Below are 27,178 nucleotides of genomic sequence, written 5' to 3'. Positions count from 1 at the left end.
TTTGTTCAGTAAGCAGATCTCTGCTTAGCACCCCTATGTGCTGGCTGGGACCTGTCCTGATAAGCCATAAGCAGTCTGTCTCCCAACTGGCCATTGTCTATAGGAAGTAACAACAGACCTTGCTCTTGGGAACCCCGTTGAGCTGTGTGGGAATGAGAACACTGCTCCTTTAACACTCTGTCTTCCTCCTCCTTGGTGCTGCTGCTGGGCCCCTGTAGAAGAGAACGCTTCTGATCTCTGCTGCCTCCTCTCATCTCTGGTGCAAGTGATGATGGATGCCCACTGTCGAACCTGGACTGGGTTTCAGAGCCTTATCCAAAAGGAGTGGGTCATGGGTGGCCACTCTTTTTTGGACCGCTGTAACCATCTCCACCAGAGCGACAAAGAGGAGGTGAGTGTCCTCACTGCAGACTGTTGCAGTCCTGGGGAGAAACTCCCTCTCACTGGGTCACTGTTCTTGAATGTATGTTTGCCAGGTACAAGCATATACTCCACAGACACCAGAAAACCAACCCATTGACCTCAGGATGACTTTGGATGCTTTGAATGACTTTTTCATATTGCTTAATATGAAATCCTTCTAGGGCCAAAAGAATATCAGTGAGCATGTTCAAAGTTTTCCAACTTGTGTAGAGTAAGTTTGTGTATATGTTTCATACTAGGAGAAATACTGGTTTTGTAACACTTAGAAAATAGGAAGAGAGAACTCTTCAAATCTCTCTAAATTTAACCCGGCAAAGAGTGGTATTTAGTGTATAAATTTATCACAGAAAGTATACTTAGCTGAGTACATTTTCCTTGTGACAGTCCCATCCATTGCTAGAGCCTTTGAAGTGCTAGAGAAGTAGGCCCTGAGTCCCAGCCTCTTCTCTTTCTAGTCCTTGTCATTGTTTGTTGTTTGGGGTATGGGTTTTTGGTGATACTGTCTAAGGTTGGCTTTGAACTCGAGTCTTCCATCTCAACATCCCAGGTAACTGGGATTCTGTGAATGCACCACCACTCACCCTAGGTTGCTTCCCTTTGCATGACTGGCTCGACTGGCTCAGCCTCTGTCAGAGAATTGTTTTGTGTTTTTATTTTATTTTAGACAACGTGTTACGTATCCCAGTCTGGTCTCAAACTCATTATGAAGCCAAGGATGACGGTGAAGTTCAATCCTTGTGTCCATCTCCCAAGCATGGGGATTAGAGCCGTATACTAACACAACCAGAGCCACATCCCTGCCTGAGTTAACAAGCAGTTTGCCTCTGGATTGTAGTGTGCTTTTTTTAGGCAACAGCAACACAAATTCCTTGGTTCTAGCGAAAGGAAAATTGGACCTAGTCTTACCTGATTAAGTCATCTTTAGAGTGAACAAACACACGCTACTAGTGTGAATTGTGGCTTCTCTTTTCTCGATAACTAATCAGCATGTTTGTCTGTGATGCAGAACAGCCTGGCTTAGTGTGCTGTGTGACTAGAGCACCTTGGCTCCTGCTCTTCCGGGCTTGACAGGTTCCTGGGGATACTTGGGCCTGCGTTACTGTGTCACTCAGTTTCTTTTTTTTTTTTTGGTTCTTTTTTTTGGAGCTGGGGACCGAACCCAGGGCCTTGCGCTTCCTAGGTAAGCGCTCTACCACTGAGCTAAATCCCCAGCCCCGTCACTCAGTTTCTTTCAGGCCAGACCTATGCTCTTCTGTATGCTATCAAACTTAAGAGAAACCATATTTCTTAGTCTGAGAGGGACTTGGAAGAAGTAATTTGAAAGGCTAATAAGATACACATACTTTGATAGGCAAAGAGGAGGTGATACTGTTTGGAAAGATGTGATTTTTTTGCATGTCTTATCAAAGGGAGACTGACAGGATCTGTATCTTGTTGAGAAAAAGGCCAAAAGAAGGCCTGTGCTCACCCCCTTTAGGGTTGCTGACACTTAAGATCCCTTGCCCTTACTATACAGTGAGGTTTGTATACTTGATGTTCATATATTTAGCTCATAGATATATGCCTCTAATCCCAGAGCCTGGGAGATGGACACAAAAGGATTAAACTTGACGTTCATCCTTAGCTACGTGATGAGTTTGAGACCAACCTGGGATACGTAATGCCTTAATGGTATTTTCCATAATGTGTAGTGTGAAGCCTGTTAAGAACCAACATGCTGGAGTTCTGAAGGAGAACTGGCTGCTGTGATTTGTGATATTACTGATGCAGAGCTGGTCTTTTATCCAATAATTCTTACCACCTTTTTACCAGTTCTGTGTGAGGCCTGCATCTCTCTACTTTTACAGAAGGTAGACACTGTCACATTCTTGCCTTACCTTGTTACAGAATCACTGGTAGATCATAAATACAGTTCAACTGAGAAACAGGGTCAAAAGAGGACCCAGTTAACAAAACATTTGAATGTAGGGTAGGAACCCATTATGCAGCTTTTGCCTTTGCCCGCAAGACCCTCTCTGATTGGTAAAGAGGGGAACATTCTCCTGCTGAGTCTCCAGCACCATCCCCACCTGTTAACATGGGGTAGGGGAGAGGAGGGCAGGAATGCCCCCATACACTGTTTTTCTTGACAAAGTGTAAAGTGATAGTCATTATGATGTACTGGTTTTGCAGTTGAATTCTCTAAAGAAGGATAGAATTCACTAGGTGGGCAGTGGTGGTACATGACTTTATTACTAGCACTCAGGAGGCAGAGACAGGCAGATCTCTGAGTTTGAGGCCAGCCTGGTCTATAGAGCAAGTTCCAGCACAGCCAGGACTATACAGAGAAACTCTGTCTTGAAAAAACAAAACAAAAATAAAACCCAACAACAACAAAAAAGTAGTTCACTTAATTGGAGTTCAGAATTAGTGTTCTCTATCATCATAGCTAATTGCAGCCTCTCGTGTGTTAGTGCAGACACGTTATGCATTATTAGGTACTTACCTCTGGCACAGTAGTACTTGAGATGCTGATGCTAACCAAGGGAGATCGTCTCCCTGAGAATGTTCATCACGTGGAATAGGTTGTCTATCTGTCAGAGAGACAGGGTTCAGAAGCTCCAGATGGCTGTCTGCTGAGCTCAGGACAGGCCTTGCTGGACGTAGGCTTGCTAAGTAGTGTGTCTTGTTTCCACATAGGTCCCTGTGTTCCTGCTTTTCTTGGACTGTGTCTGGCAACTGGTGCACCAGCATCCCCCGGCATTTGAGTTCACAGAGACATACCTGACTGTTCTGTCGGATAGCCTGTATATACCTATTTTTAGTACCTTCTTCTTCAATTCACCTCATCAAAAAGATACTAACATGGTAAGAGTCCCTCTTAAAGACCCCTGTGCCAAAGAAGCTGCATCTCACAGACTCCATGCTTACTTAACCGTGACTCTAAAAGTCATAAGTGTTCAAGGTATCCCAGCTATTCCTCCTAGGAAAGTATTTAATATACATAAGCATATGTAAATATGTATATACATACACACACACACACACACACACACACACACACACACACACACACACACACATATATATATATATCTGAAGAAGCTTGAAGCACAATAAATATCTAGCCCAAGAATATATATTGTAAGTATTAAGATAAAAGGAAATTTTGGAGTTTGGGAATTAAGCCAAATTAAAAGTTACTCTTTTTGAAGGTAGACCAGATGTCCTCTGTTCATTACCTTATGTACTCTAGGTATCTGTTCATCTCTGTGCCTTCATCTAGCCCTCTCCTGCTTTGTGACGGACTTTGAGTTGCTAGATTGCCAAGGCCGAGGAGGAAGCAGGAACAGTGGAAGCTGGCATCTTAGATAGCCCTGGGTTCAGTGACAGCCTTGCAGCCTGCCCACTTCATACCCTCAGGCAGTTCACTTGTGTTCTCTTAGCCTTGGTTTCCTCAGATGTCAAATATGTCAAATATGGGAAGTAGGGGTTAACTCACAAGGTTGGGAAGGAACCCAGCCTCAGAGCTGACATAGACCACTGGGAATATGGGCCTTCCACCATCCTCCCTGCCAAGGGCATCTACCTTGAGAAACACAGTGCCTACACAAGCGTTCGTTGTCAACCCTGGCTGAGCCTTCTCCCTGAAGCCTGTCTTTTCTGAGAATGAGTGTTTGCTTCCCAGCCGTCCCTGGAAGCTGTGCTGACGTCACTATGCTTGTTCTGGCAGGGCAGGGAGAGCCTGGATGCACAAAGCAAGCCTTTGACGCTGCTCACCGTGTGGGATTGGTCAGTACAGTTTGAACCCAAAGCACAGACTTTGCTCAGAAACCCTCTTTATGTGGAAAAGCCAAAACTGGACAAAGGCCAGCGGAAAGGATCACGTTTCAAAGTAAGATGTGCTGTCTTAACCCCACCCCACCCCCATCTCCCCCAGCTCCTCCATCCTGTATATGTGAGGACAAAGGCCACTTTATGGATCTCTCTGTGGGTGTGTTACCTCCCTATGGCATGCAGTTGGGATCTGTGGTTCTCAGGATATTGATAAGACATGTCACTGAGGCTGCTGTGGCAGTGGCTGTGGCTGCTATGCATGGAATTGCACCTCTTACCTGTCTCCGTGTGTGGCTGGTAGATAAGGGAGCGTTGATTAGGAAGGGTTACCACTCATTTGCCAGTTCATAGGTTTCATAGCAAGACCCTGTCTTTGTTTTTAATAAAAACTTTACTATTTTACATGCATGTGTGTTTTATCTAATATTTGTCTGTTTACCACATATGTGTCTGGTGCATATAGAACCCAGAAAAAAAGGCATCAGATCCCCTGGAATTGGGCTTCTAGTCAGTTGTGAACCTCCATGTGAGTGCTGGGAACCAAACCTGAATCTTCTGGAAAATCAGTCAGTGCTTTTAACCACTGAGCCATCTCTCTAGCCCAAGACTTGTCTTTTTTTTTTTTTTTAAGATTTATTTATTTATTATATATAAGTGCACTGTCACTGTCTTCAGACACACCAGAAGAGAGCATCAGATCTCATTACAGATGGTTATGAGCCACCATGTGGTTGCTGGGAATTGAACTCAGGACCTCTGGTAGAGCAGTCAGTGCTCCTAACCTCCGAGCCATCCCTCCAGCTCCCAAGATTTTTCTTAATAAACCTGTAAACTGAGAGTGGCAAGCATCGTGTAAAGGTCTGTACTGTCCCCAGCACTACCTACTCTACTGCAGTGGGATAGCTGTGTCCCAGTGTTTTCCACAGTTGTCACCCTCCAGCTTTGGCCCATGGACTAGAGTTTGCCAGCCAGTACCCTAAACCACAAAAAACAAGCCCTTATTTCCCTTTAAGACATATTTGTTCCTGATTTTGCTGATTATCATGTCCCAGAGTGCTCTAACTGATGCACGGTTTGGTCTGCATTCTGTCACCTAGCCCAGAGTCTCTCAGATCCCTTAGGCTCTCAGAGCAGAGCGATGGCAGATCTACACCTGTGCACGTCATTCTCTTTCCCATCACTGTCCTGCCTATCCCGCCTGATTCTCGGGGCTTCTAGGAGCCTTACCAGTTCAGGTTCTAGTCTGAGAAAGATGGGGTGCAGGTGAGCTATGGCCAGTACTTAGAGACAGTGTCAGCTGCTGGGGACTAGACCTGCCATGTCACCCTCTTAGCTGCCCTGAAGCCCAGCATGGATGCTGATCTTTTCTTCTGGTAGAGCAAGATTGCTGCATCTCAACCAGAGATGAGCTTTTCTGTGGTGTGTTGTGCCCCCTGGTGGCAGCCTGCTTGTCCTCTGGAGAGAGCTGGACTAGAGTCACAGAGCTGACTGGTACCTGTGGGTCAAGGAGCCACTGGGACAGCTAAGCACCCCTTTTCTGATGTCCTCGCTGTCTCTTCTTATAGACAGTGGCAGGTGATGTTGGCTCTAGGAGAGGCTGGGAGGGAAGATTCGAGCCAGAGGACAGGAGGATTGCAGGCTGAGTAAATGGGGAAGGGTTGGGGCAAGCAACATTGCAGGGACTGACCTGAAACTCACTGTATAATCCAAGCTAGCCCTAAACTTCTGGCAGCCTCTGGTCTCAGCCTCCCAAGCATGGAATTACAGGCGTCAACCACTCCTTACAGCTCTCCTCCTTTGAGTGAATCCTTAAGAACAGAAGAGTTGGCAGAAATACCTTCTCCTACATTTATTTGTACCTTTTCCTTTGAGCATTGATGAATCCCCACAACCTCTGACCTATCTTCATAACCCTCTCATGGTGTACCCAGAATATAATACCTTGCTTTGTTCCTGAGAAAGCTAGCAAGCAGGAACAAAACTTAAGTGCTCTCATGTTTGCTGCTCTGAGCAGCCTGTCAAACAAGAATATCTGGCCCAGTGAGCCCATTCCTCTTAGCCAGCGCCTCTGCTGCTGTTGCCTGTTGCCCTTGTTCAAAAGAGACCTTAAGGCTTCAGCTGGAATTCACTGAGTGCCTGATAAGCTAAAGGTTATTTTGTCCATGGGATCATATCTTCAGGTGGTCAGTACTGATGCCTGAAGAAGTGCAGAAGATTCTGTAGTCAAGAGCTCTCAAAAAAGAAAAAGAAAAAAGAAAGAAAGAGAAAGGAAAAGAAAAAACAGTGCTAGGCGTCAGTGATTGTAGGAGAAGGATGCCAGTGCTCCTGACCAGACTGATCTACACAGTAGACTGAGGGTTCCACAGTGGCCAAGGCTGTGCAACAGAACTGTGTCTCAGAAAGCCCCCAAGACTGGCCTAATCATTAACTTGTGTTAAACCGGTTCCTGCAAAGTACTTTGTGTCCATTGGTCTCAGAAGGACCAGTCTGTCCCAGCATGACTTTGTGTCCAGCCCCACATATGCCGGGTTCCTCTCCTTTGTTGATGCTGTGTCACACAGATCACCCACTGCCACCATGAGCAGGAAGTGCCCCATGTGCTACAGCATTGTAATGGGTACACAGGAGATGGCAATTCTTGCGTCTCTTGACCCTGCTCACAGCAGGATGGTGATGCTCATCATTAATCATCATCATATTTTAATGGAAATAGCTGTAACCTTGCCTCCTAACCAGATACTCTTTTGTTTTCTTTCAAAGCATCAACGACAACTTTCTTTGCCACTTACCCAGTCTAAGTCATCTCCCAAAAGAGGATTTTTCAGAGAAGAAACGGATCATTTAATCAAAAACCTTCTAGGCAAGAGAATTAGTAAACTTATTAACTCTTCCGATGATCTCCAGGACAACTCTCGAGAGTTCTATGACAACTGGCATAGTAAGCCCACAGACTACCACGGCTTGTTGTTGCCTCACATTGAGGGGCCTGAAATCAAGGTGTGGGCTCAGCGCTATTTACGTTGGATTCCAGAAGCCCAAATCCTGGGTGGTGGCAGAGTGGCCACTATGGGCAAACTCTTGGAAATGATGGAGGAAGTGCAGAGCTTACAGGAGAAAATAGAGGCAAGGCATCACAGACAGGAGGCTGTCCACGTACAGGCGCCCGGCCTGCTCAGGAACTCTGCCCGCCTGTCTTCCCTGTTCCCCTTCGCAATGCACCAGCGACATTCAGCCAAGCCCGTCTTACCCACCAGTGGCTGGAAAGCTTTGGGAGGTGAAGATGACCTGGCCAAACGAGAAGATGAGTTTGTGGACCTAGGGGACGTGTGACACTCTTCTCAGGGACTGTGAAAGAGGCACACTGTACGGTGGGACAATTGTTCCTGGACTGGTGTCACGATGTTAGCCCAGTGCTGTGAAGGAGAGAGCAGGGCTTTCAGGAAGAGAGCTGGTTCTCCTTTTCTTCCACAGTTCTGGAAGACAGCGCAACAAAGCCATGCCTCTAGGATGCATAGGAGGGAGTTCCTACTTGACCTGTCATAGGATTGGGGTCATTTCCTGACATCTGTATTATATGTACACACAATGGCTCGTGGCCAGGCTGCTGTGAGAGCCTCCTGTTTTCTCTGTGCCAAGATAATTATATAGCCATTTTGAACAAGAGTAAGGGCAGCTTTGTGCAGCATCTAAGTGGAGAGACAGAGGATTAAGAGATGTGCTTTGTCTTAAACCATGGCATATTCCAGCGTGCACACACACACACACATGCACGCACCACAGAGTTGACAGTTCTGCTGGTGTCATCCATCCTAATGTTCAGCCCCTCCTTCCTGAACTGTAACAAGGCACAGGGTGGGTGGGGCAGCCGCCTTCCCTTTTCCTTTGCTGTCATTCCCAACTTACCTTTTCCTGTTCTGTGCCATTCTGGGGGTCCACCTCGGTGCACATCATCCCAGGGTCTTGTTGCTGACCTGTTGATTAAACTGGGGAAAGTCCTCTGGCTTCCACAGGGGAGCTCACGTTCCTTGGAGCCCTGTTTTGACCGCACACTTGGCTCTCTGCTCGAATACCAAGGCTCGGGGCACCTAGAGCCTCTCAGCAGCCCCTCAGCTCCCTTTGCCTCCCCAGTACCCTCACGATGCTGGGGCAAGCAGGACAGTTCGAATGTGGCTGTCACAGGAAAGCAGCCATGTCAGCAGCAATTATCACAGGATGCCTCAGTGATTGAAAAAGCCATAGAAGGGAACTCAGCCCTGCCTAGTCACCGTGGGTCTGCTGTGTTAAAGATACATATTTTCTTACTGTTTGAAAGCATACTTTGTAAGGCTTCGCGCTGTCATTCTCAACAAAGCTCTGTCCAGTCCCACAGAAGCGTAGGGAAGAGGGAGTGGGCAAGGGACCTCACTGAGACTGCCTCACGTGTTTGCCTTTTTTCTCTGTTTGCTGGTAGGGAGAGGTCCTGTGAGGAAATCTCTGTTGCTCATGGGCAGTAAGGCATTTTGGAACTTAACAGAAAGTCCTTTCTGATTGCACTGAATTATCTTTCGTATGTAGTGATCATTTCCTTCGGCTCCCTCCACAGTAGCGCACAGTCTGGGCTGGCGTGTTGACTCAGCGTGTTGGGGGTGGGGGTCAAGACCTGTGTTTCTGGGACCAAATGCACTCAGTCTCGGTTGCCTTAAGAATCTTTCAGGCCAGGCCTGCGCTAGGAGTGCGCTAGGGATCTAGAACACGCCCGTTCCTAGCTGCCTTTCCTTGTGTTCCTTGGGCTCTGTAAGCTAGCGCTAACTGCCATGCCCTCAGCCTCTGCTTCACAAGTCCTCAGTGGAGAGAACTATTTTTGTTACCATATTATAGCGTGAATATTTATATGGTAGCCTCTGCAGTCTTAGTGATTCCCCCCCCAAAAAAAATTGCCTCTTGTGATGTTTTATACTTCACAAAGTATGGTTTAAAGGCACAAGGTCATGACCCTTGTTATATCAGTTGAATGTGCATTGAAATATTTTTCTATGCTTTTTTTAAATCACAATAGAAAAGGTAAACAAGCTGTTGCAACCTGTGTGGTTACGACAATTTATGTTATGTATTTATATTTGAAACCAGATTTCTATAACTTGCATTTCTGTACAGAACTTCCCATAGGTTTATATATTGTGTATTTTTATTCAAGATTGAGATGTGGTTTATGTTTAACATTAAAAGATAAAATAAGACCCTTTGTTTAAAACACACTGTGCAAGTTTGAAAGTGTCTGTTAATAATTTACTGTATATATACTTGCCTTTGTTTATACCTCCAAGTTTTTACACTGAAGATAAACTAGCTTTAATTAAATTTTAAAAATTTAAGGGAATAAGCTGTTCGGCTGAGTCAGTTTAAATGTGCAGTTTATTTTTGGGGTGTTGGTGGACGTTTATACATGCCTCACTGCATTGTAACTGACTGCAGAGATTAAAGAACAACTTTCAATCAGCACCATGACTGATGTGCGTGGTCTGACTCCTGGTTAATCCTTCTTATTCATTCAGGACATGATAAACGCGTCCTGGGTTCTGGCAGGACCTACAGCAAACGGAGCCCTGGGAAAGCTCAAGGCTGTACTCTCCTGGAGCCCCACACCTCCATCCTCTTCTCTCCTCTGTGCATGTGTATGTACATGTATGAAACTCATGTGTTGGCTGGTAATAGGCAACCAACATCCAAACATACTCAGCAGGTGGAGGAGCTTGCCACCAAGCCTTATGACCCTAATTCAATCCCTAGGATCCAACAAAGAACTGTCCCCTGTAAGTTGTCTTGTGACCTCCACACATACCCTCTTGTCTGTGGTCCCCACACAAATAAGTGTGATTTTTAGTGATCTGAAGGTAGATGGGGCCAGAAGCCCTCAGGGTGAGTGGGAGAAAGGGCTTTTGTGTCCTGAAATGCTGCAATGCTGCAGTGTGGGTCTTTGCTCCAAAGGAGTGGTGTGTGTGTGTCTTTGCTCCAGAGGAGTGGTGTGTGTGTGTGTGTGTGTGTGTGTGTGTGTGTGTGTGTGTGTGTGTGTGTGTGTGAGAGAGAGAGAGAGAGAGAGAGAGAGAGAGAGAGTGATGGCTCAGTTCTATTTTTTGTTGTAAGGAATGCGAGCTCATAAAACTGAGACACATTGTTTTGTTTTGAGTTCTGTCTCTCTGACCTCTCCCACCTGCAGATCCGGCTCCCCGGCTCCCCGGCTCCCCTGCCTTTGTTGTTCCACACCTAGAACACCCTTCCCAGTGTGGCCTGGCCAGCCTTGCTTAAGGCTCTCCTGGAATCTAATAGGCTCTGTTGCCACATTCCTTTCAGACTTATTTTGTAAAGACTGACTTACTTTTATATTATATGCGTATTTGCCTGCATGTGTGTTATATATGTGTACCACTTGTGTGTCTGTTACCTGTAGAAGTCAAAAAGAGTCCATCGGATTCCCCTGAAATGAGTCACAGGTTGTTATAAAACCAAACCCAGATCCTCTGAGAGCAGCAAATGTTCCTAACCACTGAGCCATCTCTCCAGCACCTTTCCCTCAGCCCCCTCCCCATACTTCTTTCTTAGATATTTGTGTTATATTCTTAACTGGTTAAGACCCTGGAGAGTCACAGCTTTCTTATCCTCCATCTCTGTTGTCTTATGCAATCTGTGGTCTCTCAGTTTTGTTCTTTTCTTGGTTTTGGCCAAGAGTGTGGAGAGCACTTAATGAAGTGTGGAGTGTTTCCTGTCCAGAAAAAAAGAGAATGGGGAATGGGTCCTGTTGAGAACCAGCCCTGTGCTTCATGTCTCCTGACTATTTGTGGGACAGACTACAGAAATGGCCTGAGTAAAGCCCATTTTCTGAGCTCCTCCTCAGCTCATAGTCAAAGTGGCTGTTTGGGGCTATGGTTGCGCCATACTGTGTCTCATGTTTATAATACCATCCTTGGGGCAGGACAGATTGGAGCCAAACATCTAGAATCTCGTGCACATGCACATACACAAAACTTCAGAGCTGTGTCTGCGCCACCTTTTCCAGAGAGGTTTAACAGCTGGGAGGACCCACCCTGAGTGTGGGCAGCACTAGTGGATGAGCTGTTGGAGCCTAGGCCAAATAAAAAGAGCGCGTGAGCTAAGCACCAGGCATCCCTGCTTTCCGACTGGTCTCACGTGTCCACTCACCTGATGTGCTTGCTGCTATGATGGACTGTACCTTCAAACTGTGAGCCAAGATAAACCTGCCCACACCCCCTTTTTTGGGGTAGGGAAAGTATTTTGTCACAGCATCAAAGACACTAACAGATCTATCAAGAATCTCCCAACAGTCCCTGCTAAAGTCCCTACAGCATCCTGAAAAAGACTAGGATAGTGAAAGGAGAAGGATCCTGTTTGGCTGGATACCCATTTGCCAGAGAAGTATCCTCGTGTAAGATTGAGAGCCTGACTAGCATGGGTAAAGCCGGCAGAGTTTTACTTCTCATTTACATGCCATTTAAATAGCCAAGAGGAAAGTTCAATTGGTGGTTTAATGCTTTAACCACAGGCATTGGTAGCCTACTTTGTGGTTTAGATCATAGTCTTGTCTTCAGTAATTAAAGGGTATGAAGTGTACAGTCATGGAAATTATGAGCCTTTTGGCCACTTACAAAAGAAACTTTATAGTTTTATAAGACAAAAAGCTGTTGCCTTTGAATCCTAAATGAAGGTATATTCAAAAACCCTCTTAACAGCCAAGTGGGTGGGGGGTGGGGTGGCACACAACTTGGATCCTATCACTAAGGAGGCAGAGGAAGGTAGATCTCTTGAGAGTTTGAGGCCAGCCTGGTCTATAGAGGATAGCCAAGGCTACACAAAGAAACTCAATCTGGGAAAACGAAGAAAACAAAACAAAACCAAAAAGGACACACACACTCCTCAAAACAAACCAACAAAAATGCTCCTTCACAGTAGTTTGGGCCTGGAGAGTGCAATGCTCCCTGAACCCCAGTAGGGAAAGAATGCGGGCATGCCACAGATTATCCCTGAGGAGCCTGATAGGTACTGCAGTTGTTTCAACAAGCGGGTGAGCGAGCCTGTGCCCAAACTGATCTAGTTTGTAGTGGAATCTGCTGAGATTTCCAGGAATTCGGGTGGAGACAGGGCTGGATAAGAAAGGACTCAGTGATGTTCTGAAGTAGCAGCGATCTATGGAGTGTGTGCCTTTAATCCAGCCCTTGGATGGCCTAGGCAGGCGGATCTCTGAGTTCCGGTCCAGCCTGACTACAGAGGGAGTTCCAGGACCCTGTCTCGGGGGAGAAAAAAAAAAAAAAGGAACTGTTTCATTGTACTTAAATTTCCATCAAAACAACAAAGCAAAGAGGCTTGTGATGTAACTCAGTGTTAGAACACCCCAGCTAGCACGTGCTAGGCTCTGGATTCCGTTTCCAGGAAGTGAAAAAGAAAAGGTGAAATGGGGGAAAAGTAACAAAGTAACTCTTTGGCTGTCTGATGCTTCTGAGTGTGGTGTCAGTAGTTACTCTGTGATGGTTGGAAAGTTAAACTGGGTTAAAGCACACAGCTGGACCTGTGGTAAATGATCTACAAGTAGCAATTAGGATGTGTTTACAGTACATTTTATATTTCTGTGCTATTTGATAGACATTGCCTTTGTTTCTTTTGAGGCAGGATCTCACTATGAAGCCCTTACAGACCTGGAACTCACTATACAGAATAGGCTGGCCTCAAACTCTGAGCTCTCCCTACTCTGCCTCCCAAATGCTGGGATTAAAGGCACGTACCACCATGCCTGGCTATAGGTCTTGTATTTGGGAAGTTTCTAATTTAGGAAGAAGTTTAAATCCTCCAGGAAATAATTGGAGACACAGGAGAGGAAATATATATGGTAGAATATTGATCGTTTAAGGAAGAAGAGATGCTCCGGCCTTATCAAGCTATCTGGCCCCAGAAGGATATAATGGAATTCAGAAGAGGAAAGTGGTCACCTGGAAGTTAAGGAATGAACTAGAATGTTTATCCCCTCCCCCGGCCCCTTTCCTCTATTCTCTTAGTCTCTCTGCTTATCTTCTGCTGTCTAAACTACAGTTCTCGATTTTTTTCCACCTCTGGCCCCCTCTTGTCGTTTCCCCATATACTTTCAGTGATTCATCTTAACATAGCCACATTTTTTTGGCTTGATTTGTGTGTGTGTGTGTGTGTGTGTGTGTGTGTGTGTGTGTGTGTGTGGGTGTGTGTGTGTGTGGGTTGTGTGTGTGTCTGTGTAAGTGTGTGTAAGTGTGTATAACTGTGTAAGTGTGTATATGTAAGTGTGTGTAAGTGTGTGTAGGTATGTGTCTGTGTGTGTGAGTGTGTATATGTAAAGGTGTATGTGTGTGTAAGTGTATGTGAGTGTGTGTAAGTGTGTGTGTGTGTGTTGTATAAGTGTGTATGTGTGTGTGTATCCATTAAAACTCTGAATTGCTATTGTTTAAGATAGAAAGTATTTTATGTGTGTATCAAAGGTGACATTGAAGATGCTGTTAGGTCTTGATCCTCATGAGCAGAGGAGCCTTTTCTTAAAATGTTCTTGGTCTTTCTTGAACGGCCGGGGCTCTCATCTGCCCAGTGTCCAACAGATATTATTTTCTATAGTAGTCAGATTTCTGGTGAAGAGAGCTCTTAACTGGCTCTGTTTGGGAGACCCATCTAAATGGAGGATTCTGTTCCTAATGAAGGTTTCTGCACATCTTTGATTTCATAAACAGACTTTGAGAGCTATCTTTTTACATCACCAAGTCATCCTTTTTTTTTTTTTTTTTTTTTTCTTTTCTTTTTTTCGGAGCTGGGGACCAAACCCAGGGCCTTGCACTTGCTAGGCAAGCGCTCTACCCCTGAGCTAAATCCCCAACCCCCAAGTCATCCTTTTTTAATTTCAATTTTTTATGTACAGTGCTGTTTTGCCTGCATATATGTCTGTGTGAGGGTGTCATATCTTGGACTTGCAGACAGTTGTGAGCTGCCAAGTAGGCGCTGGAAATTGAACTCAGGTCCTCTGGAAGAACAGTCAGTGCCCCCAACTACTGAGCCATCTCTCCAGCTCCCAGATTCTCATATTTTATAATGTTTTGTGTAATTCTCCAAGTTGATTCTGGCGTTGGCCTCAGGAAAGGCAACAAAATATATTTGCTAAGGACCTAGGCTCAAAGAAGCCCAATGCCTGGGTCCAACCCCCTGCTTTGTAACTTCGGAAGCTTCACCTAACCGTGCTCTCAATTTCTCCTATGTAAAAGGTCATCATTTGTGGAACCTATCTCTGGGAAGCTCTAGAGGATTAAAAATAAGTTCGTGTAAAGTGTCCATTATGAGGTAAATACTTAAAAATTTTAGAGTATATTCATGAAAATTTCCACTCCAGGAACAGTTACCACTGGTGTACCCTAGGCAAGAAGCTCCAAGGCATCTATCTATAAAGTACAAGTGTTTCAGGTGTTGTCAAAAATGGACCCCAGGGCAGGGGGATTGGGGCCTAGAGGGGGGTTCCGGGGTTAAAAATATTTACTGCTCTTCTAGAGGAATGGGGTTCAGTTCCCAGCACCCATATGGTGGTTCTTTGTAATTTCAGCTCCAGGGGATCCAATGCCTCTGGGTTCTAAGGACACCTCCATTCCTGTGCCCATACCCACATGCAGACAGACACACACAACTATACCATACCCCACACCCCCAAAAAGCAACAGACAAGACAGGAAGCCGTGGAAGAAAACTCTTTAATTTGATACGGATGCCGAAGTGAGCTCTCCACAATTGATGGCTTCTGGTGCGGGTGGGGGTGAGGAAGGACTCAGTTTTCTTTAAAGGGCAGGCCACCAAGAGTTTGACCATGCTCCAGTGAGTATATAGGTAATACAAACTGAACTTTGTTCTTGTTTGGTTGATTGTTTTTCTGTTGTGTGTGTGTGGGGGAGGGTGAGTTACCAGGGGAGGGTGAGTTACTAGGGGAGGGGGACAGCCCTAGATGGACTGGGAAGTAAGTGTAATTGGGGTGTATTATGTGAAATTCCCAAATAATAAAAGTATCCTGTTGGAAAAAAAATATATGCTTGTGTGTATATAATACACATAACTAAAAATATAAAAATAAATTTTAAAAAATCCACCCGAGGGTTTAGCATAATTGCTAAAAGCATTTCAAAGGTGAGATAAGTACTTGAATGCTGTTGACTGGAAAGACTGCAGAGGCCTCATCCTCATACCTACCAGTGGCAAATCCATAGGACCAGCAGCTTGAGGAGCAGAGCATGGTCCTGTCACAGTTCATAGTGTCATCTGTCCATTGCGTTGGCTCAGGAGTGAAGCTTTCACAGAAGGTGTTGTGTGGAAACCCGAGGACAGAGTGGACCCTCACCGAGCTGGAAACGTGACCACATCGCATTGTTCTTGGCTGTGTACTTGGAATTCTTGGTCTAGGGCTGACTTCCACTGCACAGCACCAGCTGCTAAGGTGCTGTCCTCTCTGCTCACCTGTCCCCTCCACAAGCTGCTGATATTTGCCAGAAGAAAGGCAGGATAGCCAAATAACCAGCCACACTGTGTCAGCCGGACTTGGTCACCATGACACAGTACCTCACATGAACAACCGAAAGGAGGAAAGGTGGATTCGGCTCATGGTTTCGGGCCATGGTCACTTATCTCCGTGTGTATGGGTACCTGGTAAGGCAGTGCATCATGACGGCAGCAATGTGTAGCTGCTGTGTGACACTTTTCCTGGGTAGACTGGAATGGCAGAGCAACTCTCAGACTAATTCCAGCAAGAATGCTTTCTGTGCACTCAGAGATTGCAAATGAGAAACTCTTTATTGAATTAGGCTGGCCACCTAGCCAAGCTAATGCTCTGGGGAAGACTGGGCCCTGAGTTACGAATCCATATAACATACAAGTCTCAGCCAGGGTTATTTTAGCAGAAGTAACTGTAGAAGTGGGGTTGACTTAATATGGAAAGTTTGTGAAGAGTATCTGTCTTTTAAGATGGTTCTGTAAGTGATTGTTTTACCTGGAGAGATGATGGCTCAGTGGTTAAGAGGGCCAACTGCTCTTCCAGAGGTCCTGAGTTCAGTTCCCACCAACCGCATGGTGAGTCACAACCATCTGCAATGAGACCTGATGCCCTCTTGTGTGTCTGAAGACAGTGACAGTGTGCATATACATAAAATAAATAAATCTTTAAAAAAAATAATTGTTTTCCCAAGGACTGAAATAAGTAGAAATACAGAAGCGAGGCTTAGCATTTCTCGTTCTTGACTATGCTAGAAGTAAGGCTTTCAAACTGTAAACCAGCATTTTGACTGTGTTGTGAATATATACATCAAAGGTAGAAATACACAGCATATAAATTCCCCCTTATCAAGGGGGTGAAAGACCAAAGTAACAATACCATCAAAGTTGAACCTGGTGAACCGATGAGTTTATTGGTTAGTCTGGAGTGTGGGTAAGGTATTACAGAGGCAGGAACAACTCAAAAGCTGCATAAACCAAAGCCCACCCAGCATGAGGAATCTGGAGCTGTATTATTTGCAGGTAGCAGAAAGCTATGAGTCTTCAATTTTCTTTAAGGGGCTGGCCACTGGGAGTTTGGCCGTGTTCAAATGAATATATGGGCAACAAAAATTGGATTTAGTGGTTTTCCTTGTTTTGATATGTGTGGGAATGGGGCGCACAAGGGTGGGAAGAATGGGAAGCAAACATGATCAGGGTACATGATACAAAATTCCCAAATAATTAATAAAAATATTATGTTGGGAAAAGATACTTTCCTTCAGAGAGAGAGAGAGAGAGAGAGAGAGAGAGAGAGAGAGAGAGAGAGAGAAAGAGAGGAGAGTCTTCCAGGAAGCTCCATAATTCTTACTGCTTATCTAATGTTAGGGATGGAGGAGCTTTGTGTATTAGTCAATTTCAGGAACTTCCTGAGTTGTTTTTCCTGAGTCTTAAGAAACATTCCTTTACAGTTGGTTCTTAGCCTTCCTAATACTGTGACCCACAACCATAAAATTATTTTTGTTGCTATCTGATAAGTGTAATTTTGCCACTGTTATGAATCATAATGTAAATATTTTTTTTAAGATAGAGGTTTGCCAAAGGGTTCACACTCCACAGACTGAGAACTACTGCTTTAGACCTTCTTGAGCTTTAAGGAGCTTCCTTCCTCCAGGGTGGGATGTTTCAATTCAGAAGAAACTGCTACACAAAAGCGGGGACTGGCTGTTCTCCTATGGTCAGGAAGGGTTAAGGGGAGAGGGAGGGAGCCAGAAGAAGGATATGAGTGAATGTCTGCATTCTGGGCCTTTCTCCTTTTCCCCTTGAATTTCACTGAGACCCTTGCCTATGAGATGGCACTAATTTTAGGATTTTCTCCCCTTAGTAAATCATGTCTGGAAACAGCCCCTAAACACACGTAGAAGTGTGTCTGACTCACAGGCACTTTTCAGTCTAGTCAAGTTGACAATCAAGGTTAACCATTGCCCTAACTTAGGTCAATTTGTGACATGCTATAAAATGTACAAGGAGTGCTCTCACGATTGTAGTAACTAGACATTCTGTCATCGTTATGGCTGCAGAACTCCTTTCATTCCACAGAGTCTGCCCTGGCTCGTTTTAAGTCAACTTGACACAAATTAGAGTTCTCTAAGAGGAGGGAGCCTCAGTTGAGAAAAATGCTTCTGTAAGATCAGGCTAGAGGCAAGCCTGAGGGCATTTTCTTAGTGATGGATGGGAGGGCCCAGCTCATTGTGGGTGGGGCCATCCCTGGGCTGTGGTCCTGGATTCTATAAGAAAGCAGGTTGAGCAAGCCATGATGAGCAAGCCAGTAAGCAGCACCCCTCCAGGTCCTGACTTCCTTCAGGGATCAGCAATGCTGTGGAAGTGCTTTTGGTCATGGTGTGTCATCACAGCAATGGTAACTGTAACCTTGAGTTGCATCTGTGGCCTTCTGGCTGCCATGGCTGTTGCCTAGGAGCTAAGATCTGTATGTCTTAGTTTGGTGCCATCCAGAGCTGACTCTGATACAGGAGTTTGGGTGCAAGCCGTGTCCTTGTGTAGCAGTCCTGAGCAACGCTGAAGGAACAGAGAACCAAGATAGCAAAGAGAAAGCAGACAATTAAAAAGTACGCTGTACTGCTGGCAAGATGGCTCAGTGAGTAAGGGCACTTGTTGCTTTTGCCGGAGACCTGGGTTTAGATCCCAGCATGGCGGATCACAAAAATCTGGAGCTCCAGTTTCAAAGGATCCGATCCCTTCTCTGTGAGTACCACATGCATGCAAACACATGCATAAAATAAAGACCTGTATGAATTGAAGCCAGGAGTGGTAGTGGATACCCTTAATGCCAGCACTTGGAAGGCAGAGACAGAAGGAGCAGAAGTTTAAGGTTATCTTCAGATACATAGTAAACCTGAGGCCAGCATGAGCTACACGAGGCCTTGCTTCAAAACTAATAAGTGGGGGGGGGGCACATGTGTGGGTAGGAAATCCCTCGTGCACTCTCTGAGCATCTGTGTGGCCTGTGCTCAGATCTATCTGACCAGATGAAGAGGACACACACCAGCTTTTCCCCGAGGGCTTCTTGCTCTTGGAATCTGCTGGTGTGTGTAAATAGCGTCAGAAGTGTGGGCAAGGAACCATTTGCTGCAGTCAGAAGGGCCCCTTGGAAGATGGGCACAATTCTTTCCAGGATCAGCTAGAGACAGCAGGTTTGCCAAAGGTCCTAACCATGGCACCTAAATAGCTTAGTCTAACCTAGGTTAAGACACTGGAAACTCCCCTCCCAGATGCCCAGGCCTCTGCAACATGAACAATCCCCAAATATTTAGTTGTTTTTCCTAGTCTCAGGGAGTCCTGTGGATTGGGTATCTTATCTGCTCTCAATGTTACAAAACTAGCATGTGTTTTTGTAAATGCCTTGGTTGGAATCAGTAGATTTATCAATGTTCAATGGAATTTGGGGGTGACCTTGCCCAAATAGAGTTTCTGCACCAGGCCTCAGAAGAGTAAAATGAAGTCATTCATACCATGAAATTAAACTGCGACTCTCAGGAAGGAAGAAAATCCCCCAACAGACCAGCCACTATTTCCAAAACCAAGAGACAGCACCTAAGCTGAAGGGACCCAGGCAACTCAAGCTGGTGTAGGGAAGGTCCCTTTGCTTTAAAACCTCACTAGAAAAACAAGCCAGTGTTAAGACACCCACTGTTTCCTTGTTCCTGCTCAGAACTGCCTTGTCCAAGCCAATCCTGCTGTCCTACACAAAGGAGAGCCTTTCTGCTTTAAAAAATGAATGCTTGCATTGATTCTTTTACAATTTCACACATGTACGTAATGCAGTCAGTTCATCTTATTTACACCCTCTTGTTCTTCTCTCAAACCTCTCAATACTCCCTCCTCCCTACAAGTTCCTTTTTAAGGGTCATGTATTCTTTTGTTTGGTGAGTCAGTGATTTTAACCAAGACGGTCTCTGAGATGGGAAGGACACTATCCATCGATCCCTAATGGGCTCAACAGTGGACATGTATCTAAGCTAAGCCCCCTCCTCACTCCTTTAATTACCAATAGCAGGGAGAGGTAAGGACTCATAAGGCTCCCTCACCCATCAAGAGTTGGCTGTGGGCAACCACAACTACTCTGTGTTCGCAACTGCAGTTTTCGTGTCATATGCAGAAGACAGCGTTTTATACAGTCTTTCCTCTGTTTTCTGGCTCTAACATTCTTTCTGCCTCTTCTGTCACAATATTCCAAGCGTTGAGGAGGGCGATGTAAAGGCCCTGTTTAGAGCTGAGCACTTAACCGTTCCTTTGTCTTAGCACTTGATACAGTTGAGAGCTTCTGCAGTCACTCCCATTTATTGTAAAGAGAATCTTATCTCATTAAGGATAAGGAAAGCGTCTGTCCACGATTACAAACACAGAAGTTTAGAAGACAGTTTGTCACCAGGTCAGTTTAGCTACAGAGTAGTAGTGAGTCCCCTTTTTACAGCCTCTTCAACTGTGAGGCTCCATTGGGTTTACAGTAACAAACTTCATGTTACTCCTACACTGGCCAAATCCACTCACAGAGCAGGTGGTTGCCCCTACAACAGTTGTGCCACTATAGCACCAATGAACACATCTTGCCATGGAGGTTGGTACTATAGTTAGCAAGATTATTCTGGTCTTAGTAGTATTACCAATGCCCTTTCTCCCCCAAGCAGCCTGCGTAGCACCTGCCAGCATTATGAAAGCTGCTTCATTTTCTATATCTTTATGTCTTGCAAAGAATGTGTTATCTTTAGCAATAGGTCTTTTAAATTTATTTATTTTATGTATATGACTACATTATTGCTCTCTTCAGACATACCAGAAGATGGCATTGGATCCCATTACAGATGGTTGGGAGTCACCATGTAGTTGCTGGGATTCGAACTCAGGACCTCTGGAAAAGCAGTCAGTGCTCTTAACCACTGAGCCATCTCTCCAGCCATAATAAGGTCTTAATGTATAGTTCTGGTGGGTAGTCAAGAGGTATCTTAGTTAGGGTTTTATTGTTGTGAACAGACACCATGACCAATGTAAATTTTATAAGGACAACATTTAATTGGGGCTGGCTTACAGGTTCAGAGGTTCGGTCCATTATCATCAAGGTGGGAGCATGGCAGCATCCAGGCAGGCATGGGGCAGGAGGAGCTGCATTCTATATCTTCATCCGAAGGAAGCCAGGAACAGACTGAGCGTCCCCAGGCAGCTAGGAGTAGGGTCTCCAAGCCCACAGTGACACAGGCCACACAGTGCCACTCCCTGGGCCAATCATATGCAAACCATCATAAGAGGGATGGCTAGAGTCAGTGTTGTTTTAGGGGCCTTTGGTGTCCGTAAGAGGGTATCTCCCATACTGATTCTAGAAGCATCATCTATCTAAGCTCTCTCTCTGTGTGTGTGTGTGTGATCTTCTAACTCACTTTTTTTTTTTTTTTTGGTTCTTTTTCTTTGGAGCTGGGGACCGAACCCAGGGCCTTGCGCTTCCTAGGCAAGCGCTCTACCACTGAGCTAAATCCTCAACCCCTTCTAACTCACTTTTAAACATTATAGTCATGCTTCACCATGTAGTCTATAAATACAGTAAATGAGGTTTAACAAATTCAGTTTTTCTCATCGTGTCCCCCTCCCATCTCCTGGGGATATTTGTCCTGACCTGAGGATTCCATGAACACTGTGATTATTGTCATGCTTCACCACGGTTTTTTTTTTTAATACAACAATTGAGGTTCAACCAGTTCTTGTTTCTCAACCTACCTACAGGGGATATTTGTCACATCCTGAATGCTATCAGCCTATATAGTAGCTTATGGTGGTGCCAAGCATCGTACAGAGTATGGGACAGGCCTCACCCCAATAAAGATGTATCTGACCCTGCATGCCAACAGATCAAGGTTAAAAAAAACACTGGTCTGAATTCATTCCCGTATCTTCAGCTATTCTATTACAATTGGAACTGCCTTGAGACATTCAGAGCTTTCATTGTTATAGGAAAGTGCTTGCCCCTTCCTATCAAGAGACTTAGGGCAACCGATACATGATACCGTACTCTAAAACAGGTACGGACAGAACCTGGACTTTATGACGCGTGCAAATACTAACATTGGCCCTGGCTATTTGTTCGGAAGCATTACGGCTGGTCCAGAACTTTCAAAGCCGTGTGATCAACAGTCTCTTATTCTATACGGTTTCTTACCAAACCCCTCTGTGAGTTCTTTGTGTGCAGGTGTGCAAGCACGTGTGTGCATGTGGAGACCAGGTGTCAATGATGCTATCTTTCCCTGCGTGCCATCCGCCTTGTTCTTTTGAGACAGGATTTCTTACTGGGACACAGGGCTCAACAATTCAGTTATCCTGCCTGGTGCAAGAGCCCCAAGGATTCTCCTGTCCATGCCTCTCTAGATCCCGGATTTGGGATGTTGGGTCTCTAAGCCAGACCTTAATTGCTTGCATAGCATTTTACCAACTGAGCTGTATCAACCCCCTTACCGAGCATGTAACGGATGCTTTATGGCTCTGACCTCTATGGCAGTGTCCAGTTAAAGCAGAGCTTTAACGTGTGGAACAGATCACTTTTTGATCCCAACAAGTCACCTATTGCCTGCTAGGTCCTTCTCAGATGCTCCCGTGTGCAGGAAAACACTTGAAAATGTGGGTTTCATTCTATGGAGTATGGTAGGAAGAGGGCAGGATGTGTGCAAGGGAAGCCTGTGGTGCCTACAGGGAGAAAATAGAACTGTAACCAATGTTAGACATCCAGATGTGTCCCCTTATCTGCACAGGTGCTCCTCCTTCACAGGCAAGATCATATCATATGTGCCATAGCTCTCTCTCGTGTGCTCTCTCTCTAAAGTAGTTTTTCTGTTTATTTTAGCTGCTTCCTTCTCCCTACTATGTTAACTTTGTATATATCTCTGTCTTAGTTACTTTGCCTATTGATGTGAAGAAATACCATGGCAACTTATAGAAAATAGTGTTTAATGGGGCTTACGGTTTCAGAGACCGAGTCCATGACCATCATGCAGGGAGCATGGCAACAGGCAGATAGGTATGGTGCTGGAACAGTAACTGAGAGATCACATCTGATCCACAGCATGAGGTGGAGAATTAACTGAGACTGGCATGGGCTTTCGAATCTCAAAACCTGCCCTCAGTGACATACCTTCTCCAAGAGGGCCATACCTCCTGTTCCTTCCCAAATAGTTCCACCAACTGGGGACCTACCGAGCATTTAAACTTCTGAGTCTATGTGGGCCACTGTCATTCAAATCACCATAATATCCTTTCAGAATTCTCCCTATGCTCATGTAAGCATGTACAGCTATGCACAAACAGTAGAAATGATCAGAGGTTGCCAACATTTGACTACTACAAACCAGTGGTTTTAGATTGTTTGTAATTAACACCTGTGAGTGAGTGATCAGATGCCGTTTAGGTCCACATCTCTCCCTCCTGCTTTCTCACCACACTGAGTCAAGAGCAGAGTGCTAATGTCCTTACACAGGGCTCTGGGGCAGCCTCCTCCCACATCCAGTCCTCACAGACTCTGCCAGCTTCCTCTTGCTTCAGTCTAACTCACTTGGTCTCTGGAATGTGAGGCTGCCCCTCCTTCATAAAGGAGCAGTGTTCTGCATACTGAAAGCTGAGTGGGTGTTTGGGATGCCTCCCATTTGTACCAGAGAGGTACTTGTACCAGTCTCAGGATTCTAGCTACAGGGCTGGTTTTCTAGAACTGCAGAGTTGACCCATGCTTGTCCCTTGCTTTATAAACATGCTGCATTAACTGGACGGTTATGGGTTTAATCCTTAATCTAAATTAGAAATTTTATTCAATAAAATAGCTATCCGATGCCTTCGATATACAGACTACTTCCATGGCTGTCATCCGAGTGTAAGAACCTCTAACCATAGGGTTGGGGATTTAGCTCAGTGGTAGGGCACTTGCCTAGGAAGCGCAAGGCCCTGGGTTCGGTCCCCAGCTCCGAAAAAAAAAAAAAAAAAAAAAAAAAAAAAACTCTAACCACCTCTGGAACATAGTACGCAGCCCTGCCCCACCCCCAGATCCTCCACGCTGCGGAGCCCTGGCGAAGAGTAGCAAGACTCCAAGAAAGAAATGTTTTGTGACTCTCACAAGATTAGTGAAAAAAACCAAGAAATCAAACAGCATCTGTTTACAGTAGGTGGTAAGGAAAACATAACACAAGCCATTCCCTGTCGTGTACAGAACCCGTTTGATACATACATTTCCTGTGTGAGCAGTTTCAAAGATTGTTGGGTTTCTTCCTAATAACATAGCAGATGCCAGGGAATAAGGGCTCAGTGTGTTCCCGGCACAAGGCGAATTTATCCAGGCCTGACTCAGGCAGGCGGCAGCCAAGCTGTCAGGACTAAGAATGACTGAGTCATAAATATATATTCCAGTTATAAATTCCAGTGGGTGTCCATGGCTGAAGAGGGACTGAGAAACATGAATTCCAATGGATGCCTATGGCTACTCGGTCTGAGTGTAGATCACAGTCCCCGACATTTTTGTTAGATTCTCCACATTTGGACCAGGTTTTCTTTTCTGGGTCCTTCTTTCCATTCTGGCTCCTGGTTGTCAGGCTTCACTTGAACGCGAGGCCTCCTACAGGATACAGAAGCGATGGACTTCTATCACCTGGCTGTCTGATTCCACGGTAAATACACACCAGAAGCAATGTCAGTTTTGTTTGTTTTGTTTTTGCGATGGATTTGCCGTTAATCAGAACGGAGGTGTTATAAAAATCACCACTCGATGCCAAAACAGAAAATGAAAAGACACACAGCCTTGTTGTCACTCAGGCCAGTCTGTCCTTGGCCACCTGGTCTACGAAGTTGCGCTGGTCGCACTGTATGATTTGGGAAGGAGGCTATTGAGATGGAAAAGGCTCCTCCCTGGATGCCAGAGCCTTGGACAAACTGAAAGCCAAGCTAATGAAAGAGAGTCACAGGATGGCCAACAAGGACTGAGAGAAAGAAAGATATACTGACCAAATGATACGATATTTCAGTTAATCGGGGTGGGGGTGTAATTCAAGAAAACAAATAATTAGCTAGTTCCACAGCTCGCGAGAGGGCTCTTTTGCCACATAAATGTGATTCATATGACTTGAGTATGGATACCTGGTCCCCAAGTTATTAAAAAAAAGAAGGAAAAAAAGGAGGAAAAGAAGGGAGTAAGAGAGGGAGGAAGAGGCAAGGCAAGATCTCTTGGCCTTACTACCCAGCTAGTCTAGACAAATCAGTGAGAAATCAGTTTAGTGAAAGGCCCTGTCTTTTTTAAAGATTATTTATTTATTTTATGTATATGAGCACACTGTAGCTGTCTTCAGACACACCAGACCCCATTACAGATGGTTGTGAGCCACCACGTGGTTGCTGGGAATTGAACTCAGGACCTCTGAAAGAACAGTCAGTGCTCTTAACCACTGAGCCATCTCTCCAGCCCTGAGAGACCCTGTCTTAAAAAGTGATGTACCCCTGATTATTATAATCTCTCTGCGCCCTTTTTTTATGATGTTTTTTGAGTCTTGGGCATAGCAGCTTCATTGCAGATGGACCAGGCAAGACTGAATGCACCAGAATCATTTATTCTCTGCCTCTTGTCCAGCTGGGAGGCCCTGAAATAGCCTCTTTCTACTTCAAAAAGGAGCTTCTATTGTGAGAGTTGAAAGGATTTTATCCTTAACAGACTGTCACCAGCAGTTCCATCAATGAGAGAAACTGTTCAGATTTATCCATGGGTATAAGTATTTATAACGCAGTTATAAATTATGCGTGATTTATAAGAGAAAGAAGACGTGTGGAAAGACCGTGTGGATGGACCAGGAGTATTCACGAGAGAGCAGCCATGAGGACACACATGGATCAGAGAGAGCTGGAGAAGACAGAATGGCAAGTAACAGGGCACTTGGCTGGCGATTAGCAGCCTAGCTGGGTTAGAATGGCTCCAAACCTGCCCAGCCTAGGGTCGCAGCTTGTTAATGAAAATACTAGGTTTCTGTGTCACTTATTGGGGAGCTGAAAGGGGCTGGAGCAGGTGTGAAAACACCCTGTTTCAGTTATCTGGAAGCAAAAGGGGTGTGGGAAACCCTCCCAGGAATTGCTTTTACACGTTAGTTCTGCAGCCTTTGGCTAAAGCTTTCTGGATCTTACTGTCCCCACTATTCTGCCTCAGGTCTTTTCTGAGAGCGGAAGTCACAGATGTCTTTGGTGGTGGTGGTGTGTGTGTGTGTGTGTGTGTGTGTGTGTGTGTGTGTCTGTCTGTCTGTCTGTCTGTCTGTCTCTGTGTGTGTGTGTATCTGTCTGTGTGTCTCTGTGTGTGTGCGTGCGCGCGCGCGTGCGTGAGCAATAACTTCTGTTGTTTAGGGGTGGAGTCCCGGTCTAAGAGGGACCAGCCAACTTTCCTCTTGCCCTATAGAGTGGCTGCAGAGGAGCTCTGGATCCCCTCTAGTAGGACCTGGCTGGAATCCCTGAAGCACAAGCAGTTTGAGTCAGAACTGCTAGTACTTGTTTCTTTTCTGATTGATGCAACAAAGTATCTGACAGAGCTTTGTTTCAGTCTGAGGGTCCGGTGCATGATGGAGGGGAAGAAGGAAGGCATGACCACAGGAGCTGGAGGCAGCTGGTCACACACCGTCTGCACTGCAGAAGCAGAGAGCAGTGACGCTGCTGCTCAGCTCCCTTTCACTCAGTCCCGGACTCCAGCCAGGAATGAAGTCCACCACGCTTACGATGAGTCTTCTTGCCTCAATTAAACTAATCCAGATGAGCCAGAGACTTATTTCACTCAATATATATATTATTATTATTATTATTATTATTATTATTATTATTTACTTATCCCTTTACATTCCGCTCAGTCACTCAGCGTCTCCCTCTCAGTCATCCCCTCCCACAATTCCTCCCACATGCCCCCTCCCTTCTCCTTTGAGCAGGTGGGGGAACCCCGGGTATCCCCCCTACCCTGGCCCATCAAATCTGGAGACTTATTTCTGTGTGATTGCAAACCCTGTTAGGTTGACAAGTCAGATTAACCATGACGCTGCTGTATTTTTATTTTGGAAAGAAGTTTGCAGTTGTCTGCAGATTCGCAGCGAGCGATAGACATTCTTCTGGGTTCTCGGGCTGGGACCCTGGTTTCTGTGTTCACTGGTTTTACCCTCCTGTCTGGCTCACCAGCTGGTAACAGCGCATGTTAGGGGTTGTAAAATGGTATCCAGGCTCTTGTGTCTCAGAAGGAGAAATTGGACAAAGACACACAGCTATTGAACAAAACAAGAAAACTTTTTAAGATAGGATGTGATTCCAGGTGAGTCTCTTAGGAGTAGATTTTCTCTTTTCTTTTATTTCTTTATATATTTATGTATCAGTTAAAAATATGAAATGAACAATT

At 45.3% G+C, this 27,178-nt stretch overlaps 1 protein-coding gene across 1 annotated transcript in view; it reads left to right on the top strand.

Moving 5' to 3' along the window:
* Positions 1-7,967, top strand: part of Mtmr12 (myotubularin related protein 12) — a 70,230-nt gene extending 62,263 nt beyond the window's left edge. The window contains exons 13-16 of the mRNA XM_032898763.1: positions 219-391; positions 3,103-3,270; positions 4,136-4,297; positions 7,000-7,967. Of these exons, the coding sequence (XP_032754654.1) occupies positions 219-391; positions 3,103-3,270; positions 4,136-4,297; positions 7,000-7,569 (1,073 nt within the window). The 3' untranslated portion in view covers positions 7,570-7,967. The remainder of the gene's footprint in view (positions 1-218; positions 392-3,102; positions 3,271-4,135; positions 4,298-6,999) is intronic.
* The last annotated feature ends 19,211 nt before the right edge of the window (positions 7,968-27,178 follow it).

This window comes from Rattus rattus, chromosome 3 (genome assembly GCF_011064425.1).
Source record: "Rattus rattus isolate New Zealand chromosome 3, Rrattus_CSIRO_v1, whole genome shotgun sequence".
NCBI classification, from domain to species: Eukaryota; Metazoa; Chordata; class Mammalia; order Rodentia; family Muridae; genus Rattus; species Rattus rattus.
The sequence above is the reverse complement of the archived record's forward strand: the minus strand, read 5'-3'. Positions and strand labels throughout refer to the sequence as shown.